Raw genomic sequence first — 27,671 nt, 5'->3', positions numbered from 1 at the left:
AAGTAAGTCAATCGGAGAAAGACAAACATTGTATGTTCTCATTCATTTGGGGAATATAGATAATAGTGAAAGGGAATATAGGGGAAGGGAGAAGAAATGTGTGGGAAATATCAGAAAGGGAGACAGAACATAAAGACTCCTAACTCTGGGAAACGAACTAGGGGTGGTGGAAGGGGAGGAGGGCGGGAGGTGGGGGTGACTGGGTGATGGGCACTGAGGGGGGCACTTGACGGGATGAGCACTGGGTGTTATTCTGTATGTTGGTAAATTGAACACCAATAAAAAATAAATTTATTATTAAAAAGAAAAAAAAAGAATGACAACCATAACAGTGACAACTGAACTTACTCTCATGCTATGTCTGCTGAGTACTAGATATGTGATTTAGGCATGACTGCCATAGAATCACAAACTTCTGCTGCTATATTTCCTTCCCTCCTTCCATGCCTCCATCTCTCCCTTTTCTATGGAACTTCTTAGTCCCCATTGTCACATGGGTTTGCATCCAGAAAAACCCTGCTCCCACCCCCAAGCCCACAAACAATGCAAATCTCCAAAGAGTGAACATTCTCTCCCTTTCAAACATTCTAAGATTCTGGAGAAATTAAATTTTAAGGCACATTCACAGTTTTAAAAACAAAGGTGAAAAATGTAAAGAAACAGAAGTATTACACGCTCTACAAACTTCTGAATATCCAGTTACCCACATTTGTTCAGATGGTCACAAAGAACATTCAACAGAAAACTAGCCCCAAAAAGATGCAAGAGGAAGAAAGGGGTTCTATGGTGAAATAAGTTTGGAAACCATAGCATAGTACAGTTCCATTTTTTTCCATACAAACGGCAGAGGCAAAAAACTACCCTCTGCTAATAATTGAGCAAACTATGCTTTACAAAAATACAAATTAGTAACTAGCTTATAATTTATGTAGGTGTGTCTAACACAGTCATCACAGCTCTTGACTTATCTACCTCAGAAGGTTATGTTGTCCCAAAGCATTCTAAGAAACCAAAAAATCTTATCTTTAAACTGATATTCAAAAATCTCTAATCAGTAACTCAGATCCAAGTGGAAAAACCCACAAATTCATGTGTGTTTGTGTATGTTGAGTCTAGATCCCTGACTTGTAGATTATTACCCTCATGAAGGGAACAGTAATCAGAATGGCCACATACCAGCTGCCGAATATATTCCTGAATGGAGTTTGGATAGACAAGCACAGTGACAGCAACCAAGGTGTTGAGGGCGAAGTCAAAGATCTGGTAACAGAAGAATGGGATGATCCACGCTGCGCGTTGCTAAAGAGGAGAGAAAAGATGGTGTTAATGTGTTCAATATCATAAAATATTATTTTTTTGCAATTCAGACAAATCCTTTCTTAATCTGGAGGAAATTGGAGGACAAGAAATTCAATAAGCCAGGTCATGATGACAATTGGTAAGCCACACAGAGGGTCACTAAACAAGCCTCAGTGAACATTTCTGAGACTATAGCAATGGTTTTCCACATAATAAGAGACTTATTTTTTTATTATTTCATTTATTTATTTGACAGAGAGAAGGAGAAAGAACACAAGCAGGGGGAGTGGCAGGCAGAGGAAGGGGAGAAGCAGGCCGCCCCTGAGCAGGGAGCCAGATGGGGGGCTCGATCATAACCTGAGCCGAAGGCAGATGCTTAACCAACTGAGCCACCCAGGCACTCCTTAATAAGAGATTTAAGCTCCCAAAGGTTCTTAGAGGAAACTGAGAATCATCACTTCTTCTTTCTTATAAAGTATAAAGGACCAAGGAAAAGGCTCAGCCTCTTCTTTCAAAGCCACTTACCTTGTATGCTCCATAAGTGGCCATGGCACATATTAGGATCATGAGAAGAGAAATTGCAATCGCAATGCACATGTCTGCCAAAAGGTTAGGAAAGAAAAAGAAAATCAGTAGTAGATCCACTGTTCTAACAATTTTCGTCTCTCTTCAAAGGCATTTTGTTTAGAAACCAATTATAAGCAAGAACTTTAGATTAAGTAAAACACCGGGAGCACTTTTGGAATTTGAGAAAATGATACTTAATGGATATAAAATGTCCAAAAGAAGTTCTCCCTAAGTCATATAAATATCTATAGATAACACACTGACTCGCATATAAGTTTATTTTGAAAATGGGAAAGAGAGGGATGCCTGGGTGGCTTAGCGGTTAAGCATCTGCCTTCAGCCCAGGGCCTAATGCTGGAGTCCCAGGATCAACTCCCACGTCGGGCTCCCTGCATGGAGCCTGCTTCTCTCTCTGCCTCTCTTTCCCTGTGTCTCTCATGAATAAATAAATAAAATATTAAAAAAAAAAAGAAAGAAAATGGGAGAGAGATATTAAAGAAAATGGGAGAGAGATATTGAGATGTTAAAAAAAAGTTTGGTCTTCTGAATCCACTGAATTAGATATATAATAAATTAGATATTTTTAAAATGTGAGTGTCTAACTTGTATTTTACAAATTCATGTGTGTTTTGTTTGTGCTCCTATTAAAACCCTCCTCTGGCTTCCCATTTCACTTAAAATAAAACCTCAATTTCTTATCATAGCCTTTACATCTGCAATTCTTCTAGAGCATGCCTACCTCCCCAATCTCATCTTGTACTTTTCTGGCTTCCTACAACCCAGTCATACCACTTGGTTTGCTAAGTACAAGGAGAATTTCCCATCATAGGGCCTTGCATTTGCAGTTCCCACTGACTGGAGACAACGTCACTCGCATTTTCACAGAAGTAAGCATTTTTATTTGTTTTTTTAAAGATTCTATTTATTTGTTTTTTGTTTTTTGTTTTTTGTTTTTTTTTGATTCTATTTATTTGAAGGGAAGAGAGAATGCGCATGAGCGGAAAGGTGAGGTGCGTGGCTGAGCAGGGAGCTGGATGGGGGGCTTGATCCTAGGACCTTGAAATCATGACTGGAGCCAAGGCCAATGCCCAAGCTCAAAAGAGTGAGCCAGCCAGGCGCCCCTAACTCCTTTTCGATCATTCAGGCCTCAGCCCAAACATCCACATCTCCAATAGCTCTTCTCTGAGTATTCTAGGTAATACAGCCCTTCCAATTCCTCCCACGTCAATGCCGTATTTTTCTTTATAGCACATATCACTACTATCTTACTTATATCTGTTGCGCATTAGCTATCTCCCTCTGCTAGAGGACGCTTTCTGAGGAAAAGAACTCTATCGTGTTTACTACAACAACCCAACAACATATACAAGATGCCCACTACAGCAGCCACTAGCTACACGTGGGCACTGAGCACTTGCAATGTGCTCAATCTGAATTGAGATATGCTGTAACATTAAAATCAAAGTGCTGAGAAAACCACACAGCCTCCCTAAAAAGTACTGGAGATCAGTAGGTACTTGCTATGTGCAAAACCTATTAGAATTGATAGTAATCTCAGGCAAAAGTTTATTATTTTCTTGTCAAATCAGACAGTTTCCAAATTCTGTACAAGCATATTTTATAATGAGAAAAAAATTAATTTAATGGAACCAGGCCATTTATAGGATATTCTTTACTTCACAGGTCTTAAAAGAGACAGATAGGTAGACAGACAAACTCAAAGCTGTATTTTAAATTTTTAAATATTAATATAACCTATGAAAATTAATATTACCTGCATATCCTATTCTGAAGTAAAAAGAAACTCCAGGACTAAATCTCACATAATCATAAACAATGTTTAAATGTACATCTTTCTCAAAGAGAAATTTAAAAGGCACAAATAAAAGTCATGAAATATCCTATTACCATTCACAATGATATACTATTTACCATTAAAAAAAAGTTGATTTGAGATAAGAAAATTTTTAAAATTCTGTTTGTACAAATCTTACACCAACCATACTGACCAGACTGAGTATATGACAAGCATGTGAACTTGATTCTACTTAGGTAGAATCAAAGTGTAAATCAAATGAAAACACAGAGCAGGTAAGATAAAGCATGCTTACATGAATTCTTTCCTAGCAAACCAGAGCACATGCTGACTCCTCTGAAATAATGTGTAGTACACCACAGTGAACATAAGCTACTCTGAGGGATTAAAATTCATTCTTTTTGTTTATTTTATTTTTTCAGTAGGTGTGTAGAGCCTAACGTGGGGCTTGAACTCAAGACCATGAAAAATCAAGACCTGAGCGGAGATCAAGAGTTGGACGCTTAACTGATTGAGTCTCCCAGGAGCCCCTAAACTTCATTCCTTTTAATTATGTCACAGGTAAATGAGGATTCTTTTTTTTTTTTAAGATTTTTATTTATTTATCTGACAGAGGGAGACAGCACAAGCAGGGCGGGCATTGGGAGAGGGAGAAGGAGAAGCAGACTTCCTGGTGAGCAAGGAGCCAGATGCAGAGCTTGATCCCAGGACCCCAGGATCATGACCGGAGCTGAAGGTAGATGCTTAACCAACTGAGCCACATAGGCACCCCTAAAATTCAACTTCCTAAAACGACTGGTGGGTACACAGATACTTGAACCATTATTTGGTATTCTGTAAATACTGTTTTATGCCTATTCACTATAGAGATAATCCATAAAAAATGAAAAACTCGAAATTATTATTAATGGAGAGGAGGGGCAAGACGGCGGAAGAGAAGGGTCCCCAAGTCACCTGTCTCCACCAAATTACCTACATAACCTTCAAATCATCCTGAAAATCTACGAATTCGGCCTGAGATTTAAAGAGAGAACACCTGAAACGCTACAGTGAGAAGAGTTCGGGCTTCTATCAAGGTAGGAAGACGGGAAAAAGAAATAAAGAAACAAAAGGCATCCAAGGGTGAGGGGCCCCGCAAGGAGCCGGGCGGAGGAGGGGGCGAGTGTCCCCAGGACAGGAGAGCCCCGTCCTGGAGAAGCAGGAGCTGCACCAACCTTCCCGGGCGGAAAGGGGCTCGCAGGGAGTTGGAGCAGGACCCAGGAGGGCGGGGATGCCCTCGGGCTCCCTGGGACACTAAAGACACCTGCGCCTGGGAGAGTGCGCCGAGCTCCCTAAGGGCTGCAGCGCGCACGGCGGGACCCGGAGCAGCTCGGAGGGGCTCGGGCAGCGGGAATCCCACAGCGCAGGCCCCGCAGCACAGGGCGCCAGGACACAGCCCAAGATCCGGCCTCCCCCCGGGACAGGCAGAGGCCAGGAGGGCCCAGGACAGCAAGGACGCTCCTGCCCCGAGCTGAGCAGATCAGCGGCCCCGCCCCGGAGCCTCCAGGCCCTGCAGACCGAGAGCTCCGTGGTGACTGCGGGAGCTGACTCCAGGGCTCCAGAGCTGCCGCCGCCACTGTGGTGGTTCCTCCTGCGGCCTCACGGGGTGAACAACCCCCACTGAGCCCTGCACCAGGCAGGGGGCACAGCAGCTACCCCAAGTGCTAACACCTGAAAATCAGCACAACAGGCCCCTCCCCCAGAAGACCAGCTAGATGGACCAGTTCCAGGGGAAGTCAAGGGACTTAAAGTACGCAGAAACAGAAGATACTCCCCCGTGGTTTTTGTTGTTGTTGTTGTTGTTGTTATTGTTGTTTTTTATTTCTGATTGCTTCCCCCACCCTTTTTTCCCCCTTTCTTTCTTTTTCTTCTCTTTTTTGCTTTTTTTCTTCCTTTTTTCTTTTTCCTTTTTCTCTTTTCTTTCCTTCTTTCTCTCCTCTGTTTCTCCTTTTCCCAGTATAACTTGTTTTTGGCCACTCTGCACTGAACAAAATGACTAGAAGGAAAAGCTCACCTCAAAAGAAAGAATCAGAAACAGTCCTCTCTCCCACAGAGTTACAAAATCTGGATTACAATTCAATGTCAGAAAGCCAATTCAGAAGCACTATTATACAGCTACTGGTGGCTCTAGAAAAAAGCAGAAAGGACTCAAGAGACTTCATGACTGCAGAATTTAGATCCAATCAGGCAGAAATTAAAAATGAATTGAATGAGATGCAATCCAAACTAGAAGTCCTAACGACGAGACTTAACGAGGTGGAAGAACGAGTGAGTGACATAGAAGACAAGTTGATGGCAAAGAGGGAAACTGAGGAAAAAAGAGACAAACAATTAAAAGACCATGAAGACAGATTAAGGGAAATAAACGACGGCCTGAGGAAGAAAAACCTACTTTTAATTGGGGTTCCTGAGGGCGCCGAAAGGGACAGAGGGCCAGAATATGTATTTGAACAAATCATAGCTGAAAACTTTCCTAATCTGGGAAGGGAAACAGGCATTCAGATCCAGGAAATAGAGAGAACCCCCCTAAAATCAATAAAAACCGTTCAACACCTTGACATTTAATAGAGAAGCTTGCAAATTCCAAAGATAAAGAGAAGATCCTTAAAGCAGCAAGAGACAAGAAATCCCTGACTTTTATGAGGAGGAGCATTAGGGTAACAGCAGACCTCTCCACAGAGACCTGGCAGGCCAGAAAGGGCTGGCAGGATATATTCAGGGTCCTAAATGAGAAGAACATGCAACCAAGAATACTTTATCCACCAAGGCTCTCATTCAAAATGGAAGGAGAGATAAAGAGCTTCCAAGACAGGCAGGGACTAAAAGAATATGTGACCTCCAAACCAGCTCTGCAAGAAATTTTAAGGGGGACTCTTAAAATTCCCCTTTAAGAAGAAGTTCAGTGGAACAATCCACAAAAACAAGGACTGAATAGATATCATGATGACACTAAACTCATATCTCTCAATAGTAACTCAGAACGTGAACGGGCTTAATGAACCCATCAAAAGGCTCAGGGCGTCAGACTGGATAAAAAAGCAGGACCCATCTATTTGCTGTCTACAAGAGACTCATTTTAGACAGAAGGACACATACAACCTAAAAATAAAAGGTTGGAGAACCATTTACCATTCAAATGGTCCTCAAAGAAAGCAGGGGTAGCCATCCTTATATCAGATAAACTAAAATTTACCCTGAAGACTGTAGTGAGAGATAAAGAGGGACACTATCTCATATTTAAAGGATCTATTCAACAAGAGGACTTAACAATCCTCAATATATATGCCCCGAATGTGGGAGCTGCCAAATATTTAAACCAATTAATAACCAAAGTGAAGAAATACTTAGATAATAATACATTTATACTTGTTGACTTCAATCTAGCTCTTTCTATACTCGATAGGTCTTCTAAGCACAACATCTCCAAAGAAACGAAAGCTTTAAATGATACACTGGACCAGATGGATTTCACAGATATCTACAGAACTTTACATCCAAACTCAACTGAATACACATTCTTCTCAAGTGCACATGGAACTTTCTCCAGAATAGACCACATACTGGGTCACAAATCGGGTCTGAACCGATACCAAAGGATTGGGATCGTCCCCTGCATATTCTCAGACCATAATGCCTTGAAATTAGAACTAAATCACAACAAGAAGTGTGGAAGGACCTCAAACACGTGGAGGTGAAGGACCATCCTGCTAAAAGATGAAAGGGTCAACCAGGAAATTAAAGAAGAATTAAAAAGATTCATGGAAACTTGTGAGAATGAAGATACAACCATTCAAAATCTGTGGGATGCAGCAAAAGCAGTCCTAAGGGGGAAATACATCGCAATACAAGCATCCACTCAAAAACTGGAAAGAACTCAAATACAAAAGCTAACCTTACACATAAAGGAGCTAGAGAAAAAACAGCAGATAGATCCAACACCCAGAAGAAGAGAGTTAATTAAGATTCGAGCAGAACTCAAGGAAATCGAGACCAGAAGAACTATGGAACAGATCAACAGAACCAGGAGTTGGTTCTTTGAAAGAATTAATAAGATAGATAAACCATTAGCCAGCCTTATTAAAAAGAAGAGAGAGAAGACTGAAATTAATAAAATCATGAATGAGAAAGGAGAGATCACTACCAACACCAAGGAAAAACAAACGATTTTAAAAACATATTATGAACAGCTATATGCCAATAAATTAGGCAATCTAGAAGAAATGGATGCATTCTGGAAAGCCACAAACTACCAAAACTGGAACCGGTAGAAATAGAAAACCTGAACAGGCCAATAACCAGGGAGGAAATTGAAGCAGTCATCAAAAACCTCCCAAGACACAAGAGTCCAGGGCCAGATGGCTTCCCAGGGGAATTCTATCAAACGTTTAAAGAAGAAACCATACCTATCCTACTAAAGCTGTTTGGAAAGATAGAAAGAGATGGAGTACTTCCAAATTCGTTCTATGAGGCCAGCATCACCCTAATTCCAAAACCAAAGACTCCACCAAAAAGGAGAATTACAGACCAATATCCCTGATGAACATGGTTGCAAAAATTCTCAACAAGATACTAGCCAATAGGATCCAACAGCACATTAAGAAAATTATTCACCATGACCAAGTAGGATTTACCTCCGGGACACAAGGCTGGTTCAACACTTGTAAAACAATCAATGTGATTCATCATATCAGCAAGAGAAAAACCAAGAACCATATGATCCTCTCATTAGATACAGAGAAAGCATTTGACAAAATACAGCATCCATTCCTGATCAAAACTCTTCAGAGTGTAGGGATAGAGGGAACATTCCTCAACATCTTAAAAGCCATCTACGAAAAGCCCACAACAAATATCATTCTCAATGTGGAAGCACTGGGAGCCTTTCCCCTAAGATCAGGAACAAGACAGGGATGTCCACTCTCACCACTGCTATTCAACATAGTACTGGAAGTCCTAGCCTCAGCAATCAGACAACAAAAAGACATTAAAGGCATTCAAATTGGCAAAGAAGAAGTCAAACTCTCCCTCTTTGCCGATGACATGATACTCTACATAGAAAACCCAAAAGCCTCCACCCCAAGATTGCTAGAACTCATACAGCAATTTGGTAGCGTGGCAGGATACAAAACCAATGCCCAGAAATCAATGGCATTTCTATACACTAACAATGAGACTGAGAAAGAGAAATTAAGGAGTCAATCCCATTTACAACTGCACCCAAAAGCATAAGATACCTAGGAATAAACCTAACCAAGGAGGTAAAGGATCTCTACCCTAAAAACTATAGAACACTTCTGAAAGAAATTGAGGAAGACACAAAGAGATGGAAAAATATTCCATGCTCATGGATTGGCAGAATTAATATTGTGAAAATGTCAATGTTACCCAGGGCAATTTACACGTTTAATGCAATCCCTATCAAAATACCATGGACTTTCTTCAGAGAGTTAGAACAAATTATTTTAAGATTTGTGTGAAATCAGAAAAGACCCCGAATAGCCAGGGGGATTTTAAAAAAGAAAACCATATCTGGGGGCATCACAATGCCAGAGTTGAGGTTGTACTACAAAGCTGTGGTCATCAAAACAGTGTGGTACTGGACAAAAACAGACACACAGATCAATGGAACAGAATAGAGAACCCAGAAGTGGACCCTGAACTTTATGGTCAACTAATATTTGATAAAGGAGGAAAGACTATCCACTGGAAGAAAGAAAGTCTCTTCAATAAATGGTCCTGGGAAAATTGGACATCCACATGCAGAAGAATGAAACTAGACCACTCTCTTTCACCTTTCATTTAGAAAGATCTAAATGTGAGACAAGATTCGATCAAATCCTAGAGGAGAACACAGGCAACACCCTTTTTGAACTCAGCCACAGTAACTTCTTGCAAGATACATCCACGAAAGCAGAAGAAACAAAAGCAAAAATGAACTATTGGGACTTCATCAAGATAAGAAGCTTTTGCACAGCAAAGGATACAGTCAACAAAACTCAAAGACAACCTACAGAAGATATTTGCAAATGACGTATCCGATAAAGGGCTAGTTTCCAAGATCTATAAAGAACTTATTAAACTCAACACCAAAGAAACAGACAATCCAATCATGAAATGGGCAAAAGACATGAACAGAAATCTCACAGAGGAAGACATAGACATGGCCAACATGCATAGGAGAAAATGCTCTGCATCACTTGCCATCAGGGAAATACAAATCAAAACCACAATGAGATCCCACCTCACACCAGTAAGAATGGGGCAAATTAACAAGGCAGGAAACCACAAATGTTGGAGAGGATGCGGAGAAAAGGGAACCCTCCTGCACTGTTGGTGGGAATGTGAACTGGCGCAGCCACTCTGGAAAACTGTGTGGAGGTTCCTCAAAGAGTTAAAAATAGACCTGCCCTACGACCCAGCAATTGCACTGCTGGGGATTTACCCCAAAGATACAGATGCAATGAAACGCCGGGACACCTGCACCCCGATGTTTCTAGCAGCAATGTCCACAATAGCCACACTGTGGAAGGAGCCTCGGTGTCCATCGAAAGATGATGGATAAAGAAGATGTGGTTTATGTATACAATGGAATATTCCTCAGCCATTAGAAATGACAAATACCCACCATTTGCTTCAACGTGGATGGAACTGGAGGGTATTATGCTGAGTGAAGTAAGTCAATCGGAGAAGGACAAACATTGTATGTTCTCATTCACTTGGGGAATATAAATAATAGTGAAAGAGAATAGAAGGGAAGGGAGAAGAAATGTGTGGGAAATATCAGAAAGGGAGACAGAACATAAAGACTCCTAACTCTGGGAAACGAACTCGGGGTGGTGGAAGGGGAGGAGGGCGGGGGTGGGGGTGACTGGGTGATGGGCACTGAGGGGGGCACTTGTCGGGATGAGCACTGGGTGTTATTCTGTCTGTTGGTAAATTGAACACCAATAAAAAATTAATTTATTAAAAAAAGAAATTATTATTAATGAAAAAAGCAAGATGGATGTTCATTGTACACGAAACTTTTCTGAAAGTTTGAATTTTTTTCAAAATAAGTATTTGGAGGAAAAACAATGTCCTCACACTAAATCCACACGAAATGGTAAATCACATCCTGATTTCAAACACATTAAAATGCAAGCAACAGCAACAACAACAAAATTCATCATCAGAGCAGATGCAGGTGAGAAAACACAAAAGGAAGCGCACTCGGTGCTTCAGCTATTTTAGTTCCCACTCAATCCCCAGCCAACTCGGAAGCTCAAACAAATCAAAGCAATTTGGGGGCTGGGGGAAAGTGGGGCATGGTTTGCCAGGGTGGCTCAGTGGGTTAGCAGTCAATCAACTCTTGGTTTTAGCTCAGGTCGTGATCCCAGGATCATCAGATCGAGCTCTGCACTGGGCTCTGTGCTCATCACAGTATTTGCTTGAGATTCTTTCCATCTCCCTCTGTCCCCTCCCCTGCTTGCTCACTCTCTCTCTCTAAAATAAATACATCTTTAAAAAAATAATCTGCAGGCTTGATGTATCAAATTTTATTTTATTTTTAAAAGATTTTATTTGAGAGAGAGAGCATGTGTGGGAGTGGGTGGGCACAGAGGGATAGAGAGAAGCAGGTTCCCCACTGAGCAGGGAGCCGGTGTGGGGCTCAATCCCAGGATCCTGAAATCATGACCTGAGCTGAAGGCAGACACTTAACCAACTGAGCCACCGAGGTGCCCTGGCTTAATGTATCTAATTTTTAAAAGACATTTAGCACAGTTCTTTATTCTTGCAGACAAAGTGGGGAAACATGCAGGAGGCAAAATAGCTGGTTAGGTGGAACATCCAATTGAACAAGTGAGTAATTCTACCAGAGGTCTTCCATTTGCCTTTCACCATCCAGTTCTCTGGCCCAGGAGGCAGACCCTTATGGGCTCTAACAGCCTCTCTTACCCTCTGGCTTAAGTGGAGTCCAGCTAGTATGGAGCCCAGACATAAGATCAAAGGGAAGCTGAGGTTGCCTTTGGTTGGCTGTGGCCCTAGACCAGAAATCACTGATCCTGATGCAGAGGTTAACCCTGTATGAGTCCCTCATTCCCAGCTCCAGTAACTATAGCCTCCACCCCTCCTTCAGGTCTAGAGATAGTAATTGCTGGCCTTGATTATCCAGATCACTTAATTATCCCTAGTGGTCGTCTTACATCTACATCTGTGTAAAAAAATATTGAGAATTTTCATTGAATTATCTTTTTTTAAAAAATAAGCGAGAGGCACCTGGGTGGTTCGGTAGTTGAGCATCTTCCTTTGGCTCAGGGTGTGATCCCAGGGTCCTTGGTTCGAGTCCTGCCACCAGGGTCCCCGCAGGGACCCTGCTTCCCCCTCTGCCTGTGTCTGTACCTCTCTGTCTCTCATGAATAAATAAAATTTAAAAAAAAATAGAATAATAAGCAAGATGTAGTCAATGTGTAAAATATGCAACTTTTTGAGCCACACAACTTAAAGATAAATACACAGATGGGAGGACAAGAGGGTGAATGGATGAAAAGAAAGGAACCAGGATGGTTCCTATGGCTTCACTTCCTCTGCTGCTGCATATGTGTGTCTATTTCCTTAAGACTGTTGGGATTTTTATGCACAGTAGACAAACTGTGCAGACTGACTGCCTAGTGTATGTGGAGGATCTATCTGGAGCAAGTAAGTAGCTGGGGGCCCTTTCCAAATGACAGAGCAAGGAGAGCTCTACTCTGTAGTGCCAAGAGCCATATGGAAAGCCTGGTCATTCTTTTTTCCTATTTCTTAGATTTTTAAAATTAATTACTTTATGTATTTAAGAGAGAGAGCACATGGGGTGGGGGTAGGGACAGAGGGAGAGGGAGAGCCCAGTGTGAAGCCCAACTCAATCTCACGATCCTGAGATCATGGCCTGAGCTAAAACCTAGAGTCAGACACTCAACCAACTGAGCCACCCAGGCACCTCATTCTTAGATTTTTATTTTTTATCAAAACTTTCAAACATATAGAAAAGTACAGTGAATCACCATCACCTTTTTGCTTATATGGTTTCATTTTGGATCACTTCATTTCTGTCTATTCTATCACTGGTGGGAATCTGGATTGTTTCCAATTTGGAGCTGTTATAAATAAAGCTACTAAGACCATTTTTACACCTGGCTTATGATGGACACAAGCACTCATTTCTGCAAGGTCCATATCTAGGAGTGGAACTGCAGAGTCACAGGGTAGATGTATATTTAGCTTTAGTTTTCCCAAAAATGGTTGTACGATTTATACTCCCAGCAGCAATCTGGGAATTCCAGCCATTCCACATCTTTATCAGCAGAGGTGGTATTATCAGTTTGGTTAGTGTTGGCCACTTTGGAAAGGGGCAGTGCTTCACTACTGTGCTTATAATCTGTATTTCCCTTACAACTAATAATGTGGAGAATATTTTCCTGTTTATTGGTTCTATGGATATCTTCTTTTGTGAAGTATGTGTTTTTCTCTCATTGATTTCACCCAGAACTATTTATTGAAAAGATCATCTTTTCTCCAATAAATGTAGTGGTGTCTTTATCCTAAATCGGGGGGGGGGGGGGTGGGGGCCCATATATGCTAACCATCAATTCTTTATTATTTTTATGTACATTTCCTTCTTTATGCCAAGCATGTCTACTTGGTAAATAAAACTAAGTTTGACTGAAAAGACATATCTCCTGCAAAATTAACCAGAAATTAATTTGACTGATGGGCTCTTTGGCACCACGCACAGCACTGATACTTCCTGCCACAATTCTTGGCGAATCCATTAAAATTTTACAAATAAAATGCCATGAAGTCTACTTCTACTCAAAGTAAGTTATGAGTGTATAATACCAAATGCCACACATATATGCTTTTTAATTATTATCCTTTGGCCCTCTAAGTCAACAGATTGAACTATTTTTTTCTTTGACTTTTTATCCTGAAATCATTTTGGACATATAGGCAAGTTACAAGAACAGTAGAGAGTTCAAGTATACCCTTCATCCTGCTTCCCCTAGTAGTAACCGTTTATCATCAAAACCAGGAAATTAACATTTATATGATACTATTAATTAGACTACAAAACTTAGGTAAATTTCACTTGTCTCCCCCTTAATGTCCTTTTATTATTCCAAAATCCAATCCAGGATCTCATACGACCGACATTAGTTGTGTCTCTGTAGTTTCCTTGAATTGATGACACTTCCTTATTCTTTCCTAGTATGGTCAATTTGGGAGGTGGGGAGGAGGGTGTAACATAAAAATACATACTTATTTATAAATTATAAATATGTATTGTCACTAATATTTTTGCATCATATAAAATATATATTAAAATACAAATGTTAAAGGGCTAGATTTTTTTTTTTAAAGAAATCTATATATTTTCTTTCTTTATCCCACTGGATTCTCCCATATGGCTCTTCCTGATGTAAATAACACATCTTCTTCTCCCAGATCGTTTTAGTAAAATACCATATGGAAAAGTGAAACACATTCCTGCTCTGTCCTTCTGGATAAAATCTGCAGATGGCCACAACTATTCCAAAAAGATAACAACTTAAAACTGCTACTTAAAGCAATTGATTATGCCCATTTCAAGGATTATTTAATTCTATCCATATGTGAATAAAACATAGAAAGGCTTGTCAAACGCGATAAAATTTGACCTACAAATTTGTTTTAAAAAGGAGATCAGGGGCTCTTGGGTGGCTCAGTGGTTGAGCGTCTGCCTTCGGCTCAGGTCATGATCCCGGGGTCCTGGGATGGAACCCCACATCAGGATCCCTGCTCAGTGGAGAGCCTGCTTCCTCCTCTCCCTCTACCCCTCCGCTCTGCTCATCCTCTCTCTCTCTTTTGCTCTCTCTCAAGTAAATAAATAAAATCTTTAAAAAAAGGAGACAAAAGCATGTGAAAAGGAAATGTAAGCGGAAAGAAGTTAAAAAAAGATTTACTCAAGTGAATATCTACTCTTTTGTACCTTTTTATAACATGTGATTCAAAAGACTGATAGTCCTAACCATAATTACAAACTCTTCATTCATTTCCTTCAAACATATGAGATATGAGAGAAAACTCAAATGCACTGGAATTAATATCCAGGACATTAGAGAACAATTACTATTTTAAACTCTTAAGTCCCAGCAAGTCTTCGAAGTCAGCTAAATTAAGCCTATACTGCCAGAGGCTCATTACCAGCTTAATCTCTGGGAATTAGAGCAAGGCATATAGTGTTACTGTTCGATTCAGAGAGAACCATAGCTGTATCATTTAAAAATTCTTTTTCTAACCTCAATTACCTTAGAAATGGAATCCTGCTACTGGAAACAGTGAAAGATAATTTGTTTTTAAATGCCAATCCAAAAAATAAATAAATAAATAAATAGAATAAATATCAATCAAACATTATACATATAGACTACATGGTCTTTTAGCTAAAGGGAGGGAAGGCAGAGATATTAATTTAATATTAACAGAACTCATTACCCTTTCTGGAAAATCTGTAAAAGTAACAGGGTCATTCAAAATAGACAGAAGGAGCAATGTTATAGCAGAAGCCTCATCTCAGTCTGACAAGGTCCCACACTCCAGAATATAATGTCCTGATTGCTTAGTACATATTACAAAGTTACGGTAGTGGAAGGTGACAGATAGAAAGCATCTCCTGGGGGCATTTGGATGGCTCGGTAGGTTGGGCATCCAACTCTTGGTTTCGGTTCTAGGTCATGATCTTAAGAGCATGAGACTGAGCCCTGTGTTGAGCTCCACGCTCAGCAGGGCGTCTGCCTGTCCCTTTCACTCTGCTCTTTTTTTTCTCTCTCTGTCTCTCTCTAAAATAGATAAATAAATCTTTAATAAAAAAGAAAAGAAAGCATCTCCTGGTTTTCTATTTACTTCAGTACCAGTTCCTCTCAGGCTCCTGTTCTGACCTCTACTGTTGGCGCTCCTACAGGGCACAATCTGGGACCCCTTTCCTTTTCCTTTCACTATGTCCTTAATATAAATACCATTTTAGGCTGATGTGCTCAAATTTACATCAGCCCAGACATTGGGTTCTGGGTTACAGAGCCACCCCCCATTTTAATCTCTCTACTCTAAGACAGCTCATATTCCAACTGGACCATACCTAAATAAGAATGGTTAGTAAAAGCAAAATATATTGAGCACTTACCATGGCCCAGACTGCATTCTAAGCATTTTTCATGCACTAATTGATTTAATCACCATGACTATCCCATGAGGCAGATACTATGATCAACCCTATCTTGCAGACTGGGAATAGAAGGCACACTAAGTTAAGTAGCCCCATGTTAACACATTTAATACATGGCACAGGGGATCCCTGGGTGGCTCAGCGATTTGGGGCCTGCCTTCAGCTCAGGGCATGATCCTGGAGTCCTGGGATCAAGTCCCACATCAGGCTCCCTGCATGGAGCCTGCTTCTCCTGCCTGTGTCTCTGCCTCTCTCTCTCTCTCTGTCTCTCATGAATAAACAAATAAAAATCTTAAAAAAAAAAAAAACATGGCACAGTCAGGATTCAGACTAAGGTCTTTTGCTTCAGAGCCTAGACTCCTAACGAACGCAGTGAATCACTTAAAGCAAAGTCGAGCTCCCTCCGTCAGGTGTACTCTCATCTCCTGACTCCAGATTCTCTCACCTCACTGAAGCTCAGGTCTTTTATTCAAGCTGGAAAGCAGGGATCATCTTGGATTCCTCCCTTTCCTTTCTTACCCACACTAACAAGGTCTATCAATCCTACCTCCAAAACCCACCCTCTTCCTTAACCTCAGTACAGTCTTGGATCACAGGGAAACACCTCCAAACTAGTGTCCTGGCTTCTGTGCTCACACACCAGTCTCCTAAATGCATCCTCTTCTTAGCGATGAAAGGAATCTGCAGAAGACACATCAGTGCATAACCACTGAATTCTGAAAACCACTGAATAGTGATTTTTCTGACCCTGAGAATAGAACCCACAAGCCTCATGGTCTTTCGAATGTTCCTGGTCTATGCCTAAAACCCATCTCGAGTCGCTCTTTCCCCACCTTACTCATTTTGCCCCAACATTTTTTTTAATGCATTTATAGGTCTCCAATTAAATTTGCATGATCTTTTGTTTGGGATTATGCACAATACTGCCCCTTTAAGTGTGGACACAGCATAACTATAATTATAAAATGTTCAGGTATCCATGATCTTAAGAGCTGGGTGCCTAGCCTCCTTCTGGCCTATCCCACAACCATATCCCTGTGTATGTTTTTACTTATTAGAAAAAAGCCCAAGTCCACCAAATAATGAGCACAGTTTCTGGAATAAAGAATGATCATCTCCTAAAATAAAGGTGAATACAGAGACATAATAGAAGACCCAATGAGATAGATATGTGTGATCCTTTTGACCTTGCTTCCTGCCATTTACTTCCCATCCTCTCAAAAAGGCCAAAAGGCCCAGGGTAAAAAGACTATGACAAAGCAATAATTTAAAAGATGGGAGGGATCCCTGGGTGACGCAGCAGTTTGGCGCCTGCCTTTGGCCCAGGGCGGGATCCTGGAGTCCTGGGATCGAATCCCACGTCGGGCTCCCAGTGCATGGAGCCTGCTTCTCCCTCTGCCTGTGTCTCTGCCTCTCTCTCTCTCTCTCTCTGACTATCATGAAAAAAAAAAAAAAAAAAAGATGGGAAAGTTAATGCAAGGTGCAATAAAAAAAAGAGATCTTATTTAGACTCTTGCACTTAGAACAGGGGCAGAGCACAAGCAGCACATAAGTATTTGTTGATCTGATTTGTAACCATGGAAAGAAAGTGATGTCTCAGATCAAATGGGCCTATGAATCAGTATTTGAAATTTAGCAGGAAGAACTGGCAGCAGGATTCCCTGCCCTTGAAAAATACCAGAAGATCTACAACTGCTATCTGATGTACTTACTGGCATCATCCATGAACTCAAAGTCGCCACCTAGCTCAGAACTTGAAAAGTGGTACTGGTCTGGGTCAGCCAGGGCGCTCAACAGAATTAGCAGCACCACAGCGTTGATGATCTGCATAAGAAGGAAAAAAATTTAAGTACCTCCAGGATATGTTTTTTATAACAGGAACTTAAACTGATCATATGGAATTTAACTTCAACAGAGACTCCTCCCATTCAACACTAAGCCACTGTCCTGAGGGGCAGGAGAACATTCCCAAGGCAGAAGCACCACATGCTCATTCAGACCAAGGGCTCTTGGCTTGGTTGTGGCAGACAGCTAGATGTCACCTCCTGCTGCCTCAGGGCAGAAACTCTGAAGTAGCAAGCAGACCACTCAACATAAATAGCACCCCAGGGGATCCCTGGGTGGCGCAGCAGTTTGGCGCCTGCCTTTGGCCCAGGGCGAGATCCTGGAGACCCGGAATCGAATCCCACGTCAGGCTCCTGGTGCATGGAGCCTGCTTCTCCCTCTGCCTGTGTCTCTGCCTCTCTCTCTCTCTCTCTCTGTATGACTATCATAAATAAATAAATAAATTAATTAATTAATTAATTAATTAATAAAAAAAATAGCACCCCCGCCCAAAGCTGGAAAGACCCACAAACTCGCCAGTTAGCCGAGTGTACTCTGATAAGCAATCACAAGGCCTTCCAGGTGATCAAATATTTTCACAGATTCATACAATTTGAGCTTTGCGATCATCTAGGTAACAGAAAATGAATGCAAAACCACAGTATAGTGGCAGAGCCAGGATCATTCCTCTTGTAGCACAGGTGAGGTGGACCATATCCACCCCAGGCCCGCCTCTGCCTTCTGGAGACTGCAGAATAAACATCCCTTGGGTACTTTAAATTTAGCTCGTGTAAATGGAAATCACCTTCCTTCACCATCTCCTGTCTCTGTTCCTCTTTTTATGTTCTCTATCTTAAAAAACTAGCATCATGGTTAATCATTAAAAGTGGAGGGCAACCCGGGTGGCTCAGCGGTTTAGCGCCCCCTTTCAGCCCAAGGCCTGATCCTGGGGACCCGGGATTGAGTCTCACGTCAGGCTCCCTGCATGGAGCCTGCTTCTCCCTCTGCCTGTGTCTCTGCCTCTCTCTCTCTCTCATGAATAAATAAATAAAATCTTTTTTTAAAAAAGTGGAAAACACTCAAGCACTACACTAAGTGCTTTATATGGACCCATGCTCTTAAGCCATCCAATAATCTAGTGAAATTGGCACTAAATTATCCCCATGTTATAGACGAAGAAACTGAGGCTTGGGAGTTAAGAACATTACAGAAGATAGGGCAGCTAACAATCTGCAGAAATGGAGTTTTAGGAATCTTGATTCCTAAAACCTAATCTTTTAGCTTGCTGTTTATACTTAAAAACTGATTATCTTTGGGCTGACTATCTTCCTTAACTCTACATCCAACTAATTGGGAAATTCTGGCCATTCTACAATTTCTACTTCCTTTATTCTTCCTAACTGCCCTTGCTACATGCTATATATCCATGTACCAACTACGGTGGGGCTGGAGGGGCAGGTGTGGTAAAAGCTTAGGTGAGGCTCAGGATGAGACTGGGTTATTTCTCCTTTTTGCATGTGTTTTATTCTTGTCAGAATGGGGTAGAGAAATGAATGACCATGAAGATTATGTAGAGGAAATTCTTTTACTTACAAGAGTAACTAAAGGCCTAAACTATAAAATTCTATAAAACTATATACATTTCTATGAAAACTACTATAAAATTCATATTTGGTAGACCTACTTACAAAACAGGTTCAAAGAGAATGTCAGGTTGTTTGTTCTACAAAACATCTACTCCAGAATTCATTTTTCTTTTTTTAAGTATTTTATTTATTTACTTATTCATTTATTTGAGAGAGCAAGCATGGGGGGAGGACAGGGGGAAAGGGATAAGCAGATTCTGTGCTGAGGGTGGAGCCAATGTGGGGCTCAATCCTAGGACCCTGAGATCATGACCTGAGCCAAAATCAAGAGTCGGAGGCTCAACTGACTGGGCCACCCCAGGCACCCCAGAATTCATTTTTCAGTGGCAATCCCAAGTGGTCGTTTAAGGATTATTGTAGGATTCAGAATAATTATTTTTCTTCCTCTTTTTTTCCAAATTGTCTCATATGATCTGATTGCTTTTTGAAATAAAATGACAATGAGAATGAATAGCAATTTCAGAGTATACATATGTATCCTGTGTGTGTAAAATACACGTACATACATGTATGTATACAAATGTATGTACATATATATAAAGCTAACATAAATAACGATTACAAATATGTAGTTAAAAAATTTCTTAAGGTACAAAAGAGTATATAGTGAAAAGTCAGTTTCCATCCTATTGCTATCCACCAATTACCCTCCCCACAGTGGTTATTAGAACTACCGGTTGCTTGTTTCTCTTCAAAGATCCTAGAAACTTCATAGCACGTTTTAAAGACAGTGTGGTTAGCCAAACTCTATTTGAAGAAAGCTTATCAGAACATATCTAAAGCTTAAAGAAAGGTATGAGTTAGTCCTACAGCTGGCTTGTGATGTTTAGCAAAGATGTGCTTTGATACACTGTCCAGTTTTCTTGGCACTTCATTCCCTCTCTAATCCTGTCTTTGCAAAAGGCAGTCCTAAGATTACCAACTGAAATAAGATCAGAGACAAAATCACCTAAGATTGTATTTTTGAAAAAGTAAGCCACCATACAAAGACAGCATATTCACTATTACCATAATGGGTCACAGTTTTGAGGCTGAAAAGGGAAGACATACACCTAGGATTTACAGGCAAAGCTTTAAGGAGCAGTGGAGGTTGGGTGGAGTGAGGAGGCAGGGCAGTGTATCCGGTTAAGGATATGAAGGACACATTTAGGGATTCTGTATGGCTAGTGTTACAGAGTTTGGATTTTATTTTAAGGGTACAAGAGGGGATCCCTGGGTGGCTCAGCGGTTTGGTGCCTGCCTTCGGCCCGGAGCGTTATCCTAGGGCCCTGGGATCGAGCCCCATGTCGAGCTCCCTGCATGGAGCCTGCTTTTCCCTCTGCCTGTGTCTCTGCCCCTCTGTGTGTGTGTGTCTCTCATGAATAAATAAAAGCTTTAAAAAAAAAGAAAGAAAGAAAGGGAAGAACGTGATCATCTGATTGGGGTTCAAAGGAGTAAATCAAGTAAAACATCTAGCAGAGTGACTGGCATTTAATGGCCACTCCAATGAGTTCACTTACCTCTTTACACCTCAACAAGAACCACATAACAGCTCTTGGCTGGCATGGAACATGACCTGGCTGCCACTCAGCTAGCAATAGACCGCTGTTGTCCTGTCTTTTTAGTTCCAACACATCTGTCAACTCATTTTTTTTTTTCTGATTTCAGATTTTATTACAAATTTGTAGTATTAGGGGCACCTGGGTGGCTCAGTCAGTTAAGTGTCTGCCTTCAGCTCAGATCATCTCAGGAGTCCTAGGGTGGAGCCTCAAGTCGGGCTCTGTGCTCAGCAGGGAGCCTGCTTCTCCCTCTCCCTCTGCTCCTCCCCCTGCTGGTGCTCTCTCTCAAATAAATAAATAAAATCTTAAAAAAACAAAAACAAATTTATGGTAATTAAAAGTGTAGTACAGGCATAAACACATGGGCCAATGGAACAGAACTGAAAGCCCAGAAAAAGCCCATGCATATATGGTCCACTTATGTTTGCCAAGGGAGCTAAGAATACTCAGTGGAGAAAGCATCTGTCAGCTCTTAATCAGCTTATTATTATCCCCACGCCTGGTTTACTTATCACAACACACTTGCTAACTGCAACAACAGATAGGAACTGCACTAAGTGCTTAGGAAGAATTCTCCTGGACTCAGAATATGAAGTCAAATAAGTCATGTGCCCAAATAACACAAAGCATACAGCAGTAAGCATGCCAAGAGTTCAGAGAAAGACTAATGGAAGTTCAGAGAAAGGGATTAGAAGCCTGAGCCTGAGACTGAGGGCACAGGGAGGCATTGTAGAGATGGGAGCACTTGGGACAGGGGACAGAGAGATGGGAAGGTTTTGGAAGCTTAGCAGTGTGGAAAAGAACACATTCAGTCTGAGTAGGGCCACTGGGATGGGGGCCTGTACTGAATAGAGAGTAAGCAGCTCAATGTGGCTGAACACAGCAGGCAAGGTTAAGTATAAGAGAATGAGAACAGAAATGCAGGCTGGGGTGGGGGCCTGGGAGGCTTAGCGGTTGAGTACGGAAGTCTTGATTTCGGCTCAAGTCATGAGCTTGGGGTCCTGGGATCCAGGCCCTTGTCAGGCTCCATGCTCAGTATGGGGAGACTGTTTGTCTCTTTCTCCCTTTATCCCTCCCCGACTCATGCTAACTCTCTCTCTCTGAAATAAATCAATAATTCTTTAGATAAAAAAAGAAAAGGAAAGAAATGCAGACTAAGACTGGATGGTGGATGGTCCTTAGGAGCAGGACAGGAGCCTGGGGCTTCAAGGTAATAGTTAATGAAGATGCCATAAAGGTTTCTGAGCTGGGGTAAGACATGATCAGAGTCCTGTCACTAGGAAGACCGAACCAGAAGAGATGGGGGGCTCAGCAGGAGACAGGCCCCTTGAGCTGGAGAGCACTGCACCGGTCTCCTGAGGAGTAACAAGAGGTTCCTTCCACTTTCCTGTATTCTCAAGACAGCATGGTGGGACCGTGGTCTCACAGGTTACTTTCAGAGGTGAAGGGACCTCACCTCAGGTCCTAGTGTTAGAAGAGCCACAGTTGGAACCCCAAGGCCTTTCCATGTAGAGAGGCAGCATCATCAGAGCCATATTCACTGACAAGAGGCAAAGATAACGGGACACAAACAAGCCTCGGTGTTTCAAGGCTGGGTTATAGGATCCCACCTTATTACTACCAGAAATATGGGACATGACAGAGGCTAGATGAGGCTGATTTTAGACTCGTTGTGCTGGAAAGTACTTCGCGGAGGCCCAAAGAATCATGCTTTCCGCCTGTTTTTAGCCGACCTTTGGTGTTCGGGCCAGCCCTGGTTTTGCTCTGGTCGCCTGTACCCAGCACATCACTCCCGGCAGCAGAGTTCTAGTCACTGGTTCAGTGTGCTTCTCGCTCCACCATGGGCCCTGGTTCCTGCACCTGGCTGTGCCCTAGCTGCTCTGCTCACTGTCATCTTCTCCTCCATGGCACCAGTCCTGTGGCTCTTCTCTCCAGACTCACAAGCCACAGACCACAGTCTTGGAGCCAACTGCCCTTCCAGCTGCCCTAGTTCTTTACAAGATAGTCCAGAAAGTGGGGGACAAAGATAAAACAAAGATGTGATGGTAAGGTCGTTACATATCACAGAGGACTAGTCACCACTGTGTTCTTTTCATCAGAGTGAAATGGGCATAAGAAAACTGTGTGTTGACACATATGCACTGTGTCATAAAACCTCTACTGCTGGATGGGGATTTGGCATGCCATGGGTGATATATATAGTGACTACAGTAGGTTGACAGAGGATCCATGAGGGCTGAGGTCTATGCAAAGGAGCCAGGAGAGGACTATCCACGGTGGCTACTACACACTCAGGTGGAAAAGGTCAAATTAAGTCAAAGCCCAAAGAACACTGGGTAGGAAGGACTTCCTGAAAGAGAGAGGATCACCCAATCATCATCAAAAATCACCCAATCATCAGTTCTGATTAAGAACGAAATGACTGCAAATGAGAATGAAGAAGACACAAAGACTTGCCAGGAGCAGATTATGTAATGACCACAGCTGATCTAAATGTAAAAGAAAGAGTGGGCATATTTGTGATGTTGTTCAGCTAATGCTCATTTATGCTTGGACTTCCTTGTCTGTCTGGATAGGTCGTGTACAAACTGTTCCTGTTCTATTTACAAAGTGTTCCTGTGGTGTCACATATTTTTTTCCTTGGTCTTGACAATGATTACTTCCGTATGTAAATAAATTCAACTTCTGTCCAATTACTTTAGTGATGAGACCATTGTATGTTCTCCAGGGATCCAGAATGCTCTTTATTATTTTTTTCAAAGGTTTTATTTATTTATTCATGAGAGACACAGAGAGAGGGGCAGAGACGTAGGCAGAGGGAGAAGCATGCTCCATGCAGGGAACCCAACATGGGACTCGATCCCAGGACTCGAGGATCACGCCCTGGGCCAAAGGCAGACCCTCAACCGCTGAGCCACCCAGGTGTCCCAGCCAGAATGCTCTTTACCTTTAAATCATATATCACATCCTAAGTGAACAGTGATACCTACAGCTTCAGTCTAAACAACTGAAAATGTTAAATGTAATTATCAGCTCATTTTTTAAAAGCTTCAACATGAGAACCTTAATAATATTCAAATTCACTGAGATAATCGTTACACAACAGTTAGAAATTTGTACTGAAAATGCTGTCCAAAAATGACTGCAGACTTATCTATAATGAAAACTTGAAACAGGGATCCCTGGGTGGCGCAGCGGTTTAGCGCCTGCCTTTGGCCCAGGGTGCGATCCTGGAGATCCGGGATCGAATCCCACGTCAGGCTCCCGGTGCATGGAGCCTGCTTCTCCCTCTGCCTGTGTCACTGCCTCTCTCTCTCTCACTGTGTGCCTATCATAAATAAATAAAAAAATAAAAAAATTAAATAAATAAATAAATAAATAAAAACTTGAAACAAAAGTAGAATGGCTTAATAATATTACTACCAAATAATAGAATCTTAAGCATTAAAAATCATATTTCAAAGTATTAACAATAAAAAATGTTCAGTGTGTTAAATGCAAACTACAGTATAAAAATGTTACTCCAGTTCTATGTATATGTGTGATATGTTCATATGTATAAATTACAGACTAAAAACACTAAAACATACAATTTTATATATAAACCAGGTAGTAGGTTTGCAGATGTACCTTTTTTTTAAAAGAAAGGTTTCATTTACTTGAGAGTGAATGAGAGTGAGAGAGAGAGCAGGAGCGAGGGGAGGGGCAGAGGAAGAGAGAGAAGCAGATTCCCCACAGAGCATAGAGCCTGATTGGGGGGGGCTCTATCTCAGGGCCCAGGGATCATGACCTGAGCCAAAGGCAGACAACCACTAAGCCACCCAGGCGCTCCAAATGACTTATACCTTTCATTATCATTGTCTCTCCTTTTTGTATTCTCCAGAGTGCTAACATGAGCATAAACTGCTTTTAGAGTTAGGAACAATTATTTAAAACTTCAAAAATATTTTTAATATAAAAAATTATAAAATATTTTTATGAAACTTGATTCTCTAAAAACAATCAATAGAAAGAAAATGATCAATAACAAGTAAATCTGGCCAGGTGTTCAAGAGAAATCTTGGAAATAGATATTTCAGAGGAGAAATGTCAGAGTAAAATAAAATAATAATAATTAAGAGATTTGCCACTTCCAATAATGGTGAAATAAGCAATACAAATCAATTTCTCTCTGAGGACAATTAGGAAATCTGGACAAAGAACCCATGTCTGTGAGAAAGCATGAGAGTTAATGAAGCAGTGAAGAATTACTGGTCCAAGATGCAGAAGGCAGAAATACCCCAGGGGTATCTGTTGATTCTGTTAGAGATGGATGAGAGCTAAGAGCCTGAGCAGTACCCGTGACAGCCTCACTGGGCCAGGCAGTCAAGGGCCTCCTGGGTGGAAATAGAGGGTAGATTCCCCAGGGCTTTGCCCTAAGAACCCACAGGGGCCTCACCACTGAAGGAAGGTGAACCAGTAGACAAGCCTTCAAAGGGACACAGCCCAGCTTTCCATCATCTGAGTATTGAAACTGGATTTAGCCACTCTCCAGGTGCCAGACCCCTATAAAAGCTACTAAAATCCCGGTGGAGAAAGATTATATATCATCCAATGCCTTGAATTTTTTTTTTTTAATTTTCAAGTGCAGTGTCCAGAATACAAGAAACAGGAAAAGAGGGATCCCTGGGTGGCGCAGCGGTTTAGCGCCTGCCTTTGGCCCAGGGCACGATCCTGGAGACCCAGGATCGAATCCCACGTCGGGCTCCTGGTGCATGAAGCCTGCTTCTCCCTCTGCCTGTGTCTCTGCCTCTCTCTCTCTCTCTCTGTGTGTGACTATCATAAATAAATAAAAATTAAAAAAAAAAAAAAAGAAACAGGAAAAGACAAGACTCTCAGAACAAGAATCAGGAGAAAGGACAGACAAGAAAAACATAGGTACTCTCGATATTGAAGTAAGTGAGCATGCCCTCTAAAGTGGCTATGTTTATGAAAAGCAAGGAGATAGATAAAAAGCACAAGGAGAATTTTGGCAGGGAACTAGCATCAAAAAAAAAAAAAAAAAGGACAGATTTGAAAAGAATAAAGAGGTTTTAGAATGAAAAACTGTAGTAGCCAAATCATGAATACAGTGGATGAGTTTAACCCATTAGACAACTCTCAAGAAAATTAATAAATTATACTTTTGGACAAAACTGAGGGAATCTGTCACCAGCAGCTCAACAGTGAAAGTATTCTTTGGGCAAAAGAAAAATGATGCCAGATAAAAGGCTGAAGATGTACAAAGAAGAATAACAGAAATGATAATTATGTTGGCAATTTGTGAATATTGATAACACAGTAACAGTCATAATAACTTGCGAGTGCAAACAGAAATAGATTCAAAGTAGACAACAGCCTATAAACCAAGAGCAGATAACTGGAATTGAACTGATCTTAAATCCTTGCATTGCCCAGGAAGAGGATTAAAGTACCAGTAAATATGAGATTTTTAAAAGTCAAGGATGTATATTGTCATCTTTAGGGTAACCTTTCAGAGAAAAGTCAGACTTGAGTGGTAGATATATAACTATTTGGTTGTATTTTGTGCATTTTCTGTATGTGTAGAATACTCACAGTAAAAAGGTCAAAAACAAACATATAAATAAATAAACAAACAAACAAACAAACATATGGCTTATAATCAGATATGCTGATTTCAGATAATTGGGTTTTTTTTTTTTTGACTTTTTAAAAAAGTTTGGGGCTCAAACTCATGACTCCAAGATCAAGAGTCTTATGTTCCACCAACTGAGCCAGCTAGGTTACCCTAGTTGGCTAATTTTGATACTCAAATATTTGAAAATAAATAAATAAATAAATAAATAAATAAATAAATAAATAAATAAATAAAGCTAATAATGGCAGGGGCACCTGGGTAGCTTACTTGGTTAAACTGAGGTGGGTCAGTCAGACTTGATTTTGGCTCAGGTCATGATCTCAGGGTTGTGAGATTGAGCCCCACATGAGGCTCCACTCTGGGTGTGCAGTCTGCTTAAGATTCTCCCTATGCCTCTTCCCCACTTTAAAAAAATAATAAAAAAGGTAATAATGGTAGATGTGCCTACCATTAGAAGATGGGTCCAACTTCAACAGGCAAATCAAAATGTAATGAAAGTATGAACTTTTTACTTGAAATACCTTTAAATCTGAGGTACCTGGGCAGCTTAGTTCATTAAATGTTGCATTTGGTTTCAGGTCATGATCCCGCGGTCCTGGGACTGAGCCCTGCATCAGGCCACCTGCTCAGTGGGGAGCCTGCTTCTCCCTCTCTTTCTGCCCTTTCCCCCCTCCACTTGTGCTCTCTGACTCTATCTCTCTGCCAAATAAATAAAATCTTAAAAAAATATATTTGAATCTAATTTTAGAACTCTGATCCAAATGCACTTTCTTATTCAAATAAGCTCATCTATATGGTCCTGTTCTGATATTAAAATAAGTTTTTGGGCAGCCCAGGTGGCTCAGTGATTTGGCGCTGCCTTCAGCCCAGGGTGTGATCCTGGAGACCTGGGATCGAGTCCCACATCAGGCTTCCTGCATGGAGCCTGTTTCTCCCTCTGCCTGTGTCTCTGCCTCTCAGTGTCTCTCATGAATAAATAAATAAAATCTTTAAAAATAAATAATTAAGTAAGTAAGTAAGTAAGTATCTGACACTTGCTCTTTATTACTGTGGTAAATATATTCTGGGGTGAAAATTGGATTTATTG

At 41.2% G+C, this 27,671-nt stretch overlaps 1 protein-coding gene across 4 annotated transcripts in view; it reads right to left on the bottom strand.

The window, feature by feature from the left end:
* Nucleotides 1-27,671, bottom strand: part of LAPTM4B (lysosomal protein transmembrane 4 beta) — an 82,473-nt gene that overhangs the window by 38,106 nt on the left and 16,696 nt on the right. For all 4 annotated transcript variants that reach the window (XM_025450472.3, XM_049093274.1, XM_035717219.2 and 1 more), the window contains exons 2-4: nucleotides 17,651-17,762; nucleotides 1,825-1,898; nucleotides 1,177-1,299 (exon numbers count right to left, since the gene is read on the bottom strand). In XM_025450472.3, the coding sequence (XP_025306257.1) occupies nucleotides 1,177-1,299; nucleotides 1,825-1,898; nucleotides 17,651-17,762 (309 nt within the window). The remainder of the gene's footprint in view (nucleotides 1-1,176; nucleotides 1,300-1,824; nucleotides 1,899-17,650; nucleotides 17,763-27,671) is intronic.

The sequence above is a fragment of the Canis lupus genome, chromosome 13 (genome assembly GCF_003254725.2).
Source record: "Canis lupus dingo isolate Sandy chromosome 13, ASM325472v2, whole genome shotgun sequence".
NCBI lineage: Eukaryota > Metazoa > Chordata > Mammalia > Carnivora > Canidae > Canis > Canis lupus.
This window is presented reverse-complemented; position numbering and strand designations above follow the sequence as displayed.